The 16,608-nt window shown below is 41.4% G+C and overlaps 1 protein-coding gene across 4 annotated transcripts in view; it reads right to left on the reverse strand.

Annotated features, from left to right (window-relative positions):
• Nucleotides 1–16,608, reverse strand: part of VIT (vitrin) — a 104,242-nt gene that overhangs the window by 63,950 nt on the left and 23,684 nt on the right. For all 4 annotated transcript variants that reach the window (XM_077843622.1, XM_077843624.1, XM_077843621.1 and 1 more), the window contains exon 3: nucleotides 9,847–9,912. In XM_077843622.1, the coding sequence (XP_077699748.1) occupies nucleotides 9,847–9,912 (66 nt within the window). The remainder of the gene's footprint in view (nucleotides 1–9,846; nucleotides 9,913–16,608) is intronic.

Consider the following 16,608-nt stretch of genomic DNA (forward strand, 5'->3'; position numbering starts at 1 on the left):
GCTGGAGAGAGTGAGCTAATTAACAGTAATTGCCAAAATCACTGGAAAGTGTAATGTCTGAATCCAGCCTTGGGAAGAAGTGGCCATTTGCGTCTTTTTGGCCACTCTTCTTTGAGTATGGAAACCACGGTTCAGTTCTCTCCAGAATTCTCCCGGTTGTTTGTCAAGTAGTCTGTTTTCTTGTAACCTCTGAGAATCTTTCCTCCATCCGCTTAAGGCCCAAACTAAGTGATTTCTCTTTGCATTTCCTTGGAGCACTTTTGAACTACTCGATCTTACAGCTTAGGTTTTCTTTCTCTTTCTCTTTTGTTGTTTGGATTCATTTTCATATCTCCCTTTATCCTTCTCTGGGTGTTACCTCAGATGTGCAGACATAAGACTTCCTTCAGGGGACAAGTCAAAATTAAGGCAGCTCAAGAGGTATTGTCCTCAGGTCTGAAGGGAGCAGGACATTGGCCAACATTTGGCCAACGCCCAGAGTTTGGGGATGGGAGGGCACTACCTTCCCACTGTTGACCACTGTTGAGGAGCACTTAGAAGTCGTCAAAAGGTTTCCCACCAGGAACCTCTGCAGAAAGTAAGGCAAGAGCAAGAGCCTCTTCCATTCCTTCCTGAGTGAATAGTTACCGTGATAGTGAGGGAGCCCTGGCTAAAGTCACAGAGATCCTGGGGTTGCGTAGAACTGCTTGGGTGGAATCTTTGCACAGAGACCTGTTCCTTGGCCATGTGCTCTTCTTCTCCCTCAGAGGATGCCTTGTCTTCTCATGGTTACTATCACTTTCGTGACCAAACTCAACATTAGAGCATCCAGCAATCTGCCAAGGATTTCTTTGCAGGGGTCCTTGGCACCAGCCACAGGCAAAAGAAAACCACTTGCAACTTGGATGTTTAGAACTAAAGGATGACCTACAGAGGCTGCTTACTGAGGTCCTGTGTTTGCAGTATGGATCTCGGAGGTTCCTGGGCAAAACAGGTACTGTCTGAGCCACTATTTCATGTAACACTGAAATCTTAGAGGCAGGACTGCACATGCTTCTGCCCTGGGTTGGGTCCCCTGCCTGATCTAATAATGGATCGGGTGATGGGTAATCAGACAGGGGGATGTCACATACAACAAGCCTATGACATTGCAGGCCAAATCAAAGGGAATACTCTACTACTTGCTGTTTTCCATTCATCTTTTTGCTGATTCCAGGCAAGCTACATTGCTTTTGGAAAACAGATTTCCTAATCAGTTAAGAGAAAGCCATTGTAAGCTTGCCTCCTGGTTGTTTATGAGGAGGAATTGTTATAACATAAAAGCACTTACACATAAGTAGCTTTGATATGAAATTTGATTTTGTTAGACTATGATATCTAACTAGAGCAAAATCCTCTTTTGGGAGAATTATACAAAAATGTTAATTTAATGAAATAGAAATGACCATTAAATAAAATTTGAAGATGAATGTTTCATTATCCCTGATCCTGACACCCAGTGATCAGATCATGGTAATCTTTCCTTTACACTGAATTCTTTTGCAAAGCATTCTTTCCCATTTTTTAAAAACAGTCCTCAACCACTTGAATCTTTGGGTAAAAACCATCAGTACCTTTTTTGCTGTTTGTGGAAAAACTCTAAAATTCTTAAGACTTTTCTATAGTCTCCTCCATGGAACTTCTGGGATTGCCAATATTGTTCCTGGTACTTTTCAAATGCATATTATCTTGCAAACTTGCCTCATATCATTTCTACCTGGAACCCTTTTCTTTTTATCTGTTTAAATGCTACTACTTTTCAAGGTCCCAGTTTCAGTTGTATCTTCATTCATGTACTAGAATATATACTTTCCAAAGGTAGGAATTTTTGTCTGTTTTGTTTACTGCTGATCAAGAATGTCTGCTGAGGGGTACCTGGGTGACTCAATCAGTTAAGTATCTGACTATTGGTTTTGGTTCAAGTCATGATCTCAGGTTCCTGAGATCAAGCCCCACATCAATCTCTATGCTCAGTGGGGAATCTACCTGAGACACATCAAGCAACAGTTGAGGGAAAAATAAGACATATGATGGAAATTGTTTATAAGGACAGGCCCAGTAAGAAGCATATCCCACAACAGGTAACTCCAAGCTCAAGCTTTAAGCACTTCAAAAAATCTGTGAAGGTTGGTCCTTCTAATCAGGTTTGAGAAAATACCTTTATCCATATGCCATGGAAAGACAATGATGAAGGCATGATCGGATAACAGAGGTTAATCTATCTGGGCAACAGAGCTTTTGGGTAACTGCAAAAGTTTGTATCTCTAAAAATAACCTATTTTTAGTTTACAAAGGACTCTAGTACGCATTTTTTTCACTTGCCCCTTTCAAAACCTTGAAAGGTATATTGTTGCTGTATTTCAGAAAAGTAAGTTGTTCAAGCTCAGATACCAAGTAAGTGGCAGAGGGAGCACCTGAACTCAGGCCCTCTGGCTTTAAAGCCAAAACTTTGTCACCTCTACCTGGGTGCTTCTTCCAACTGAAGAGAAAGAGTTAAATTGCTGTTCCATACTCTAATCTTTTTTTTAAAGATTTTATTTATTTGACAGAGAGAATGAGAGAACACAAGCTGGGGGGAGTGGCAGGCAGAGGGAGAGGGAGAAGCAGACTCCTTGCTTAGCAGGCAGTGCAGAGCTGGGCTCGATCCCAGGACCCTGGGATCATGACCTGAGCAGAAGGCAGAGGCTTCACTGCTTAACTGACTGAACCACCCAGGTGTCCCCTATACTCTGATCCTACAGGGCTTTTCTGAATGCAAAGATCACTGATAACCATCACCAGGTGAATATTTCTTGTGTATAGGTTATGTATTTGTGTGCACGCACATGTGTGTATGCATCTGTGCATTTATCCCATTGTTTTCCTGTTATTCTTGAGAATTGCCATGATAGAGTTTATTCAACTAAAAATCTGCAAAACAGAGAGTGCACTTCTCTTCTCACTCCCACATCAGAAGGAGGGCTAGAAAGTTAATCCTCCTCCTTTTTTCATGGTCTGAGAAAGGGCACACACACACCCCAATTTGTGTGGAGAAGGCACTGGTATCTGAGGAAGCAAGCACACACCAGGGATTCCTTACAAGTTGCTACAGCTAACAACATGTGAACCTACTCAAGAAGCTGTGTGCATGTTATACCCAAATCTGAAAACCACCTAGAGCTGTGTATCTCTTCATCAGTGTCCGATGCACTAAATAACCAAGTCCCAGAACAATTACCTCTTCATGCCCAAGGCAGTACCGCTGGGAATCATCAACCTTTCAAGGCTGATTGCAAAGATCTTTCCATGCCTTACAAGGTATTAAGGTTAACTTATTGGAGAGAACTCTGTGAATTAAATGTTGTACATTTCACCGCAAGCTAAGCCTATTTCAACAGATTCAGACGTAGTGGAAATATTTCAGAATGTAGCTTCACTGCCTGTGGAGAATATCTTACTATTGCTTATTTTGCTGACTGTTGGCTTCTCATGTAGATGGCTCAGAAGACTCTGAGGGTCCCCGCAGTAATGAATGGCCAAGAACAAAGCTTCTCTGACTGGCCTTGCCTAGTCCTACTCTACCTCCCTGCTGCATCTCCCATGACCTCCCACACTTAAACCAACTGCATCACTCACTGTTTCCTGACCTCATCTTCCACTTTTTCCCCAGGATGTTTCTGCTTAGTCTACCTGGAAAGCCCTCCCACCTACTTCTGCCTGTAAAATTCTACTTATCATTCATGTCCTACCTCAAAGGCTCCTTTATGAGATCAGTAGGAATCCTATTTATATATCCCTTGTTATTCTTATGTAATGATTTACCACATTTTGCTTTTTTTATAGTGGGTTTTTGCTGTTCATTTGTCCATCCATTCAGCAAACCCTCAGGGAACACTAATCATGTCTTCATGTTGCTTTTGGTCTGTCAAGATAGACTGAAAAAGCTCTATAAGATATGTGACAAGTACAGAGCAGAGGAAGTGCAGTGTACACAGGAGCCATCTAAACCAGTTTAGTGTGTGTTTTGGGGATGGGAATTGGGTCCAGAAAGTCTCACCTTTGCATAATTTTATTTTATCTGATATAAGATCAAGTGCTCCATAAAGTCAGAGAAACTGCAGGATGGAAAGCTGGTAACATGTTCCAAGGAGTTGATCACCATGGCTCTCGCCTGTGTGATGGCAACTCAGCTAAACCCACTTAATTCTGAAGCCATTGCTTCTGAGGCTCTTCTCAGGCTTTCTTACATGTAGAAAAGCTATTGAAATTTGATAACTTGAAAGCTTTTCTTTCTCTACAGACACTGACAGGCAGGGATTGTTTTAGAGTTGGTGGACATAGTTTAAGGGGAAACCTATGATGTGTTTCTTACACTGTGGGCTGAAATATTCATGGGTTGAAGAGTAGACCCTTTTTAATGTGTAATCTACACATAAATGAAGTTAAACCTTAAAATTCATAAGGTATCGTGATTGCTTTAGGATAAGAGTGTTATGAACACACCTAAACCCTTCAATCATTATTTGTAGCCTTCCACAATCAAGAAAAAAAAATGCAGCCACATTTTGGTCATTTCTTAGAAACTGCTTGAGTAGGTTTGTGCTGGCTAAATCTACCACTGAGGTTCCTCTAAGTAAGGTCAGCTCCATGGCTCCGAAACATAACAGAGCAATGAAAACCTTGAAAAATCACCTCTAAAAATAAACTTGGTAAAACTCTCATTTCATATAGTATGGTGACCTTTACCATGGATCACACAGCAGGTTAATTTACTGAGACATTAACTTATGTTTATTTTCATTGTATTTTTCCCCCTCATACTATTCTAAGAAGGCATTTCTTCTTAGAAGAAATTGGCAATTGTCTTTTCCCACCTCCCAAAGTCGAGATTGCAAGAGAGGAGGCAGAGTTACCCAAAGAAAACTCTCCCTCAGGCATTAATAATTAGTCTCTCCAAATTCCCCTTGTTTGAGGGCCCTGGGCTTGGTCCACCCAAAGAGCAATATAGAGAAAATGATCTTCCAACACTGGGAAGGTGGGAGTGGGCTAGTAGGTCCCAGTAGGGAAAATGTCCCTGTTCCCTGACAGCTGCCTTGGAGGAGCATCATCTTGGAGCAATACCTGGTGTGGTGCCCTCTCAGGTTGAAGCCTTAGGTGTGGGACTTCCCCATCTTTCCCAAGCTGCCACCATTCAGGAAACAATGGAGGGCCCAACTTCTACAGGTATCATGGGCTTGGATGCTAAGCAGTGCAGAGGACCTCTCTGAGTGTTGTAGATTGCACAGGCCTTCCAGGGGCTGGTACAGGGAAGGAGGAAGCCCCTGTAGTGATGGAATTTTAATTTCTCAGCCCCTAGGAGTTGGCAGTTTGGAGTCAGACTTGATTTGATGTGGAAAATGAGGCAATGTGATAAGCCAACTATGATGGAATAACATTGTGCCCAATACAACTGTGTAAGTGAAAGCAAAATATTAGCTTGAAATGAATGATCTTGTGTAAGTGGGAAGAGTAGGTTTGTGAGAAATTGTCTTTTTTTCTTTCTTTCTTTCTTTCTTTCTTTCTTTCTTTCTTTCTTTCTTCTTTCTTTCTTTCTTTCTTTTTTTTTCTTTCTTTCTCTTTCTTCTTTCTTTTCTTTCTCTTTCTTTCTTTCTTTCTTTCTTTCTTTCTTTCTTTCTTTCTTTCCTTTCTTTCCTTTCTTTCTTCTTTTCTTTGCTTTCCCTTTTGTAAAACCCCCATGCCAGATTATTTTCTACATGTACTACCTTATTGGTCCAAAGGGCCCCCAGTGGAGCTAAGTGATGTCCATGAGGGCCTCTGGAGGGCCATGGGTAGACCAAAGAGATGGAAAAAAAGGAAAGGAGATGAGAAGAAATAGAAATGAAAAGAAGTATGGAGGAGAGAATGTGACAATTACCTAAAGCAGAGTAACCCTACCTGTATGCCGAAGAGATGCACTCATATAGCGTCTGGCTTCCAGCCAGACCAAAGGAAGATATCCATGCTAGTTCCTCCTTTTCCTGTTACCTTCACATCTCTTCTACTTTATTTCCTATTCAGTCAGCCTGTGTTCATCCCACACCCTCCTCTGGCTCCAGGCAACAGGTATTTCATTCCTTGGTCCTGGTAGCTTGGGAGGAGGCACAGGGAAAGCATCTGGGGTGGCACCTCACACAGACATGCATTTCCAATCTGGCTCTGCCAACTCATGGCACTGGGTCTTGGGTACTAGATCCTCAAGAGTCAAGAGCAGCGCTGCACGCATAGTAGGGGGCCGTGTCCACTGACCAACTCTCGGATTACTTTCTTCTTGCTATTTTACCTTCAGTCCTCTGGGTGGTGAGAACCATTAGTCTTGAATGAACAGGCGCTAGCAGAGGGCTGGCTAGAAGAGAGCTCAGAGGGCAATGAAGAGTACCTGTGATTCTGCATTCGGATCTGGAAGCAACCCTCATCTGGGATAGCTCTTTGTTCCACGGGTTCTCAGATTCCAGCAGGCACTGGAATGACTGGAGGACTTGCTAAAACACGGATGGCTGGGCCCTGGCCCACGCGTGCCTGATTCCCACAGTCTGGGCTGGGCAGGGTTGGTGCTGCTGGTCCAGGAACTGAAGGTTCCTGGCCCGGTCTGTTCGCACACTGAGGCCAAAGTGATTTGTTGAAAGCCTTGCTTTTATGATTTCCCCTTTCTGCTTAAAACTCTTTAGTAGCTCCCTGTAAGGTATACTTTGAGATGTCAGCTGTAAGAGTAAAATGATGAAGTGTTCCTTGGAGGAGGGGGACAGAGGCCACTGCCTCACTACTTTTTCCTTGTAGGGTAGGGTGTCTCCTTGAAATTTGGGCCAGAAAAAGGGCCCACCTTTTGATTTTATGATGCAAAGTCTTCAACCTTCTGATCCATGGATCCGTGTATACTTATTGCCAGGAGGGGCTCAGGGGGGGTCCAGGTGGACAGGGGACAACCACAAGGTGCATGCATTCATCTCTCAGGGAGATGAGAGAAGATGTAATTCTTCTGTCTTCCACTTCACTGTACACCTTTGTGTTCAGACTTGGTAGATACTTTCACTGACCCTGCACATGCACATAAGTCTGTATGCTTTTTCTAACAAATTGCGTTCTTTCTCCTTTCTTTTCATTTGTTGGCAGAAAGGGTTGTGTTGTTGTTGTTGTTGGCAGGATGTTCTCATTTTCCTAGCGCAACCCTAACCAGCTTCCTCTTCTCTGAGAACCACCCTGTAGCCTGAGATGATGCAATTTGGTTCTCTCTCCCAGGAATTTGGACTCGGTATTGAAAAACACAGTGTTCACAGAGTTGGGGGAGGGAAAATAGAGGGAAGGGAGAGAGGGAACACAGAGTTGAAGGAAGCAGTGAGGCAATAGAGAGAAGCAGAAGTACTGATTCTTGAGGCCTTTTCATCTGGGATACAGTTCCAGGGAGTTCCAGCTGCCATCCCAAGAGCCACCCCATGTTCTCCCAAAAATCCCCTTTGGATTTATGTGAATTATATCAAAATAACTGTACTGAGATATTCCCATTACCCTCATCAGGAAGTCCGATTCCTGGACATGGTGGTAACAAAGCTCTCCATGATCTGACACCTGCTTACCCCTCCATCTCAGTCTCTCAATACATTTACTTTCTACTCTATATTTCAGTCATATTGGACTGCTTTTTAGCTCTTTCCACTCTTTAGGTTTTGGGCATGCTGTTTTTCTCTCTGCTTGTAACACTCTTTTCTCCTCATTTCTGCCAGTCTATACCTATTTGGTCTTCAAATATCAGTGTAGATAGGTTGCTTCCTCCAGGAAGCCCTCCCAGATATACAGCTTCTCCTCCACATTCTTGGAGTACCTTTTGCTGCCTGGTGACCTGTCTTTCGTTCTAGATTTTGATCTCTACGAGGGCAAAGACAGAGTCATAATCACTGTTGTATCATATATGGTACCTGATACTTGGTGGGTACCCAATAATTACTTATAAAATGAATGAATGGCATGCCTCCTTGCCATCAGTCACCTGGACCTTAGTGGCAGACTGGCAACCTTGAAAAGAAAAAAAAGAAAAACTGCTTTGGCCTCAAGCTATAGACAGTCAGTTGGAAATACTCCTGAGGTAAAGAATCAGATACTGCCATGGTTTGGGAATATCCTATTACCTTCATTGTATCTCCACCCCTCCCCCCCACTTATTTAATGATTGTGCCAGAGTTTCTAATTAGAGAAAAGGCCTCATGCATTTATTGATTCAAATGTGCTGTATCACCAGGGAGATTTTGAGTATAAGGTTAGAATTTAGCATATCAGAAACTCAATCCATTTGAGATCTCTCAAAGAGGTTTGCCCTGGGGTCATTTAGCACAGCCTTTCATAGTCACTGAAAACGGTTGTCATGGTAATCATGGACCTTTTCAAGATTTTTGTATATGAGTTAATGAAGATACTGGGAACAGCCCAAAGGAATTCATACTTGGGTGTGCATTTGTCTCCATATTAACCCAATCATTGTTTTGAACACACATCTGCCCCTGGGCTGATTCTCTTGGCTCTTGGTACTGACAGGAATAAATAAGCAACTGATTCCTTTTTTAGTATTTTCGGCTTGGAGGCTGTGGCTGGCTGCCCTTTTGGTCTCATTTCAACAGGAAATCCCACATGGAGGGTTTAAAGGAGCAAAAGGAAAAAAGAATGGTGTGCGAAGCAAATATCTTTCTTTTACTTCGAATTATTAATGTTGCTGATTTCAATCATCTAAACTTGATGCCTACAAAGAAGTTTCAGTTGCGGAGTGCACACAAAGTTAACCATATCTATAGCATTTCTCTTATGGTCCTTTATAAATATGCCTTAACTTAGGCCTCCATCAAGTCTACAGATTTAGGTCCAGATATCTCAGTGTGCTTATAGCATTTGAGTGTGAGCATTTCCATCTATGTCCTGTCCTGCTAGTGATTTCCTGATCCATTCTTCCTTCTTTCCTGTAATACAAACCCCTTACTTTTAGCTTAGGCATGTAGATGCTTGAAATCAAGACATTTCCCATTCTCCCTTAATGCTGGCCAGTGGTATTTAAGTAGAAGCGGTGTATTTGATTTCCTAGGCTTATCTTTAAAGAAGATGGGTTTGCATCCTTCTTCATCCCTTCCTACTGCCTGGAATGTGGACATGACGGGTGGAGCTGAAGCACCCATTTTGGACAATGAGTCAAGAGCCATGTTGAGGAAAGCAGAATGACAAGACAGGAGGAGCCTGGGTCTCTGAAGATTACAAAGCTTCCATAAAAGCCCAGACTGACTATGTTTACAGGAGAGACAAAGAGACTTCAGTCTTATTTAAGCAATTGTTATTGTAGATTTTCTGTCATCTAATCTTAACTGATATACCATCCAAAAATGAAATTTATTTTTCCTCTTTCCACTGAGTAGATGTGAAACTTTATGGGCTTTTCTGTGAGATTTACCTTCTGATCCCAGAGCATGCTGGAAGAGGGCTGGTTTGTATTAGCGAGACTGAATTTTCTGGTATGGGGAATTGACATTTCAATGGCAAGAAAATACCTACTCCAGCCTAGCCATAGAGATATAGTGTTGCCTGGTCTTTGTATGTGCATTTTCAAATTTTCCAGTATAATGGAACCATATATCTTTCACCTAAAATCAGCACTCCTATCTCAAGTGCTTTTTTGAACAAAGTAGGTGATAAACAATGATCATTAGTCATCAGTCTGAATGCAAAGCAATTGAAGTAAGACAGAAAAACCCCCAAACTTCCAAATTATCTGAAACAAATGTAACAGCCCTCTACATGGGAGACGCAAGCCTTACTCTAATAAGGAATTGCAATTTTACTTACTGAACTTGGGCCTTTTAATCTTCTTGGTCGTGTCTTTATTTGAGTGTATTCCAGTCACCAGCAAAACTACATGGAGAAAATGAAAGAAAATATAGTCAATATCATTTTACCTAAATACTTCCTCCCTTCTGACCCTTATCTTGGCTTTCATCACATGTTACAATATTCTTATGGATGGAACTAATGTTCCCTGGGGAAATAAGGTGAATAGTTTGTGTACTTGTCTTGGCTCCTGCTGAAGGAGGCTTCCAAAAATGCCTCTTGGGCACCTGTTCTCTGTTTTGCTTCTTTGTGTTTCACCACACCAACTCTGCCCTCTTTATTCCCTAAAGGAGAAAATGTGGGATCTGAGAAGTCCACTCACTGCTTGGTGCCAGAAATAAACGATGGAGGTAGGCTGAGCACCAGGCCCTGCTTGCACTCTTTCCTCTGTTCCACATTGAATTTCCAAATCACTAATTTCCAACTGGTCAGAGAACTGTGTAACGGTGTGTGCACGCGCGCGCGCGTGTGTGTGTGTGTTCGTGTGTGCGGGAAGGAGAGTGGATTGGAAGGGATCTGTAAAAAGCCCCAGGGGAGGGCTGTCTAGGAAAGGAAGACAAGGGGAAAAGGGGCTAGGGAGAAGAGGGGGGACTGGTCACAAGGTCTGAGGGGTGACCTGAGGGACCTCTGGAGGTCCACTGTAACAGCATCTCGTTCTGTGCTCCCACAAGGCCACCTGCAGGTAGATGACCTTCCTCCTCAGAAACAGGAGCAGAACAGCTTTTGGATACTGTTCTCTTCAGGAAATATAACAACAGAGCAAGAAGGGGGACGTCTTTATCCTTTTAAATTCCGAGTTGCATTACCAATTTGAGCCTTGTGTTTAAAAAAAAAAAAAACAAAATTGACCAGTTTTTTCTTATTATCAGAATAGTGCATGTTCCTCATAGAAGAATGTAAAAAACACAAAGAACGGTGCAGAAAACATAGATGAGACAAAAGCATAACATTTTCGTTTTTCTCTATACATCTACATATTCATGAGAGTGCTTTTAAACAAACATTTGATCACGCTCATGGTGTTTACAATGTTTTATAACTTACTTGTACTTAAGTAAGTACAAGTAAAAATACAAACATTTTTTTCTTGTCATCAAATGTTCCTTCACAATAATTTTAAGGGCCTAAATGATATTGTACTGTATGGATGGATCATAATTTAATCAACTTCTGATTCATCTTTGCCTTGATCCTTTGTTATTTCCTCTACAGAAATTTCCAAATAGGATTTATTTTTTTTTATAGATTTTATTTATTTATTCATGATAGACACAGAGAGAGAGAGGCAGAGACACAGGCAGAGGGAGAAGCAGGCCCCACACAGGGAGCCTGATGTGGGACTCCATCCTGAGTCTCCAGGATCGCGCCCTGGGTCAAAGGCAGGCGCTAAACCGCTGCGCCACCCAGGGATCCCACCAAATAGGATTTCTTGTCTGAAAGATATGCCCACTTAAAATTTTGATATGTATTGTGAACATTTCTCATAGCATTTAAAAAAAAATTATTCATGAGAGACAGAGAGAGAGAGAAAGCAGAGACACAGGCAAAGGGAGAAGTAGGCTCCATGCAGGGAGCCCAACATGGGACTCAATCCCAGGACAGTATCATGCCCTGAGCCGAAGGCAAATGCTCAACTGCTGAGCCACCCGGGCTGCCCTCTCATAGCATTTTCTTATTAACAACATCTGACAATGTTATCTCTGTACCAATGCTAATTCTACCTGTAGATGGAAAAGCAATATTTTCCTTTCAAAAGGCTAGTCAATTCTCCATTCTTCTTTCCTTCCTCTCTGGGCATCCTACTACTTTACCCATTGCTTAACCTGCCTCTATTGTAGCTACTTTTTTGAGAAACTCACTTTCTGGGTAGAGCTGGCACTCCAGAGTCCATGGAGAGATAATCAAAATAGGCATTCTACTTCCCGGTGTGTGAGTGTGTGTGTGTGTGTGTGTGTGTGCGCTTAACACAACATAGATGTTCAATTTAGGCATACATGGACTTAGGAATTCTTGAATTGGCAACTACCTTTGAAGTAAACTGTCACTAGGGTTTGTTAAGAAAATTTTTATTTATCTTGTGATTATCTAGCTAATCTGCACCAATGATGCAGTTCCTAAATTATCCCCAGTTTTGACCAGTAGCATTAGCTGAGGCTGGACAGTTGACATACCATGTCCTGAAAGAACAGACACATGAAAGAAAACTGAATACGAACCAAAAGTCTAGCCAAGAGGAATGAAGGCAGACATTTTTTAGGTGTTGTTTACTTCTGGGGTTTGGGTGGGTGTGAGCGTCCTGGAGGTCTAATTTTTATAGTAGTCTCTATGTCATTTACCTCTGTGTGAAGATACATCTTCATTCTATACACAAAAAATGACGAATCCTAGAATATTTTAGAAAACAAGTACTAAATAAAAATGTAGAAGAAGATTAAGCAAATTAATTAGAAGAAATAATTGAAATAGTAATACATTTGGGTATCAGTTCTTGTGGAAAACCAAAAACTGTCCTTCTGGGCCTGTGTGCCTGTGGCAAGTGGTTTATAAGTCTCCATATCATTAGGACTATAAATATTTCAGTAAGACCTCCCCATCACTTGCATTTGCTCACCCACCACCCTCCAGGCTGAAAACATGCATAGCTGGGTTCAGTTTTACCACAGTGGTTAATAAAGTCATTATTTTCAATGGTACACAGAGGCCCTCTCCTCAGCTTAGATGCTTGTTAATTAAAACTCCCCAGAAACCACTCCTCAGGGGGAGGGTTGGTCAATAAGGCTGAAAATATGCTTGTGCCCTAGAGTCTTCATTCCTCATCTGTAAGGCTTCTCTTACCATGCTGGAAGTGGTGAATTTGGGAAAGGAAAAAATCAGTCTTGTGTTGCTTTTCTAAGGAAGCCAGGCAGAGCATAGGGATGGACGGCTGATACTCACTTCCAAGTACAAAGTGAACTATAGATCTACCACAAGTAGCACTTTATCAGGCTACTGAGGCTATTAGTGTCTAGAAGGCTTGAGGAAATTAAGTCTAGAGTCCAAAGTTCCAAGGCAATCATGTACGAAATTTGCAGCAATACTTTCCAATTGTTAAAAATTTAGTGTTCTAGTTTTGAATAACACTGAGTAAAGTTCTCATCCTTTGACAGTGGTGCTGCTTGAAATTTCAAAACAAACTAAATGTTGAAATTACTTTTTCAAATAAAAGATTTCCTCCCACCTCTCACTCTCTTCCCCTAGAGGAACCATCAGTATAGTTAAGATGGCTGACGCATAATTGTTTTAAAATTCAATTTAAATAAATGATCATCCTGATAGTTTATGGATAGAGAAATGCAAATGAATTAGCTTAAAACAATGTTCAGTCTCATTAACGGTAAAAAATACAAGCTAAAGCCAAACAATAGGATAGTTTCCCATACCGTGTCAGTAAATACTGAACACAAGATTATATTTAATCCTGGCATGGATTTGAGATTAGGGCATTTAGGTACACTGCAGGTGAAGTCTAAGCAGGTGGAGTCATTCTGGAAGGCCATTTGGTAATGTATTTCAATAGCCTTAAAAATAGTTATATTCTTTGTCCCAGGAAATATACCCCTAGGAATATATCCCAAGTTGTAATTAGAGATAGAGACAAAATTTATGTAAAAATGTTCACTACAGCATTATTTATAACAGCAATCTAGAAATAATGAAATGTTGGAAATGTCCCAACAGTAGGAGTATCCTGAGCATTTATTACAAATGATGTGTTAAAGAATATTAGATGAACTGGCAAGTGCTCAGCTCTAACCTGAAGAATGATTCTGACAAAATTAGAATATATATAGAGAGAAATAAGTGGAACAAACATACCAAAATGTTGATAATGATGGAATTGTCATTTTTATATTTTCTATATTTTCCCCATTTTATAGTATATTCCATATATAAATCCCATACTTTATGTAGAATACATTTCCTTTACAATTAGAAAAAGGCAAGATAAATAGTTTTTTAATTGGGTCATATTGAAATTCTGTAGACTTATGATAATAAAAGATGTATACCAAAATCATCAGTAGAGTTAATGGGCACTCGTATCCCAGTTTTCCGGGCCAGTAATGAATTACAATCAGAATTCACTTTCTTTCAAGAAAAGACATGAAGTGCCAGGATATCTAATCAATGATCAAATCAGGAGGTACTTACTTATTATGTATCAGTAACTTTTATAGAAATGCCCCAGAGTAGCCCATAAACTCCTGGTTAGATCCTTCCAGAGCCCCTCCAGATACTAACTCCAATGGTGTTGACAAGGACTCTATCCTTGACCAAACTTTAATGGGGCTCCTCCAAGCCCTCTTCTCAATTGGCCCTTGAACTTGGGCTTTAGTGTCCTTCTTTGTTGGTCCTGCATCACCTGGTTTTAGCAAGAATCTTGTTTAGAAAGAATCACCCATTCTTGATTCACCCTAGTCTGCCTTTAGCAAGAATCATGTCAGGTAGATTTAGCAAGAATCCCCCACCCTTGATGTCTTCTTTCAGTAATTTCCAGCCACCAACTCCTACAACCTGCTGCTTGGGTAGAAATCTCCATGTTCCTTGTTGTCTTTGGAATTGAGCCCGGTTCTATAGTGAGATCTCCTCTATTACAGTAGTTCCTGATTAAAATCTGTTTTTATCACTTTAAACGCTGTCCAGCCCTGGTTCTCTTTTGGTGTCCACAATGCCTTCCTGAATACTGATTTACAAAGCAGATCATTTTAAAGCAGTTCAGATCTCCCCGGTGATTTAATTTAGTATTATGTACTCTATGTACTCAATGAAACATCTAGCATCAAATAAATCAGAGCTTCATAGCAAAGACAGGACAACTTATTCTCTACAATCACATAAATCATAAAATTATGCTTCAAATCACAGAATATTAAAGCTGAGAGGAGCTATGTAGACTATCCCTTTATTTTATAAAAAAGAAACAAAGGTCAAGGTTAACACCTTGACTAAAGCTGCACTTCTTTGGGGGCAGAACTTGGAACCAGAATGGAAATTTGCAGGCTACTGCTTCAGCCCATTTATTCCACTTGCTCCTGGTAAGTGCAGTTGTTGATTATATGCAGTGCTCCAAAACTCTGCTGTATCAGAAATTCATGCATGTCTAAAACAAACATGCTAGCTCTGATATATATTAAACACCTAATTGACATTAATTTAGATGGTTTTGGGGGGATCCTTGGATAGTACGGTGTGGAATTTGGTTTATAGTAAATATTTATTTGAGTCTTTTGGCCAAGTTTCTGGGTCATAGCTTTCCAAACTCTTGAAATTTCCTGACTGATAAGAGCAATAGGGGCACCTGCTGTTATAATATTTGGTTTCTTGTCCTCTGTTCCTGAAATCGGAGCCATAAATGTGAAATAGGTGTCTTGTTATTTGAAACAAGTGCCTTTCAATCACAGTTGAGTTTATATTAATGAGGTAATAACTTCTGAGAATCCCCTAAAGATGAGGGAGCTAGTTGCCAGGAGAACCAACTTCAAATAGAGGGTTTCAGTCCCACTCTCTGATTTCTGGGCAGGGGAGAGGGGCTGAAGTTTGAATCAATCACCAGAGGCCAATGAGTTAATCAATCATGCCTAAGTACTGAAGCCTCCATAAAAAAACAAAAAGTTCAGAGAGCTTCCATGTTGATGAATCAGAATGCTTCTACATGCTACTCTGCTGGATCCCAAACTCTAGGGGAACAGAAGCTCCTTTGTTTTGGACCTTGCCCTATGTATCTCTTTTTCTGGCTGTTAGTTTGTATTCTTCAATATTCTTTGTAATAAACTGGCAATCTGGTGAGTGGTGAGTAAATTGGTTTCTTGAGTTCTGTGAACCACTCTAGCAAAGTAATCAAACCCAAAGAGGGGATCATGGGAACCTCTGATTTATAGTCAATCAATCAGAAGCACAGTGACAACCTGGCCTGGCAGTTGGTATCTGCAGGGGGGTTGTGTGTGGCAGTCTCGTAGGACTGAGCTCTTAGCCAGTAGAATTTGATGATGTTTCCAGGTAGATAGTGTCAAAATTGAGTCAAACGTAGGACACCCAGCTGGTGTTGGTGAATTGCGTGGTATGGAGAAAAACCCCACACATTGGAATTGGGTACAGAGTTGGACTCTGATACCTTATAAATCTACCATCCTTGAGGAAAGTAATTTATTTCACAATATTTCCTGAGTGCCTGTGAGATGTGCTGAGCACTAAAAATGCAGCAATGAGCAAGACACAGCTCCTGTCTTCAATGAATTCACAGCTTTGGGGGAGGCAGCCTACTGTGTCAAGTTGAATGCCATGCAGCTATGATGAGAATCAATACAGGACACAGTGGAAGCCCTTAGGAAGATGGCCTAATCAGAGGGAGGGTGGAGGGAAGCTCCCTGAGGACAAGTAGGGCTTGTGGGGGTGTGGGGGCAAGAGGAAAAGCATTCCAAGCCAGGGATGCAGTATGGTCAGAGGCCTGGAGGGGAGAAATGATGTGAGCCTCAGGGGACTGAGAAGGTCAGTACTTTTCAGGTCTTTGGAAGCCAGAGTGGATTGTGTGGGGAGCAAGGAGAGAAGACAGCAAGGTCTGTATCAGGAAGGCCTCCCCAGCAAGCAAGGCACTCTTAGAGATGTGGTCCCCATTCCAAAGACAAAGGGGAAACACTGAGGAGTTTAAATCAAGAGTAGTGATCAGACATGGCTTCTAGAGAG

The sequence above is a fragment of the Canis aureus genome, chromosome 12 (genome assembly GCF_053574225.1).
Source record: "Canis aureus isolate CA01 chromosome 12, VMU_Caureus_v.1.0, whole genome shotgun sequence".
NCBI lineage: Eukaryota > Metazoa > Chordata > Mammalia > Carnivora > Canidae > Canis > Canis aureus.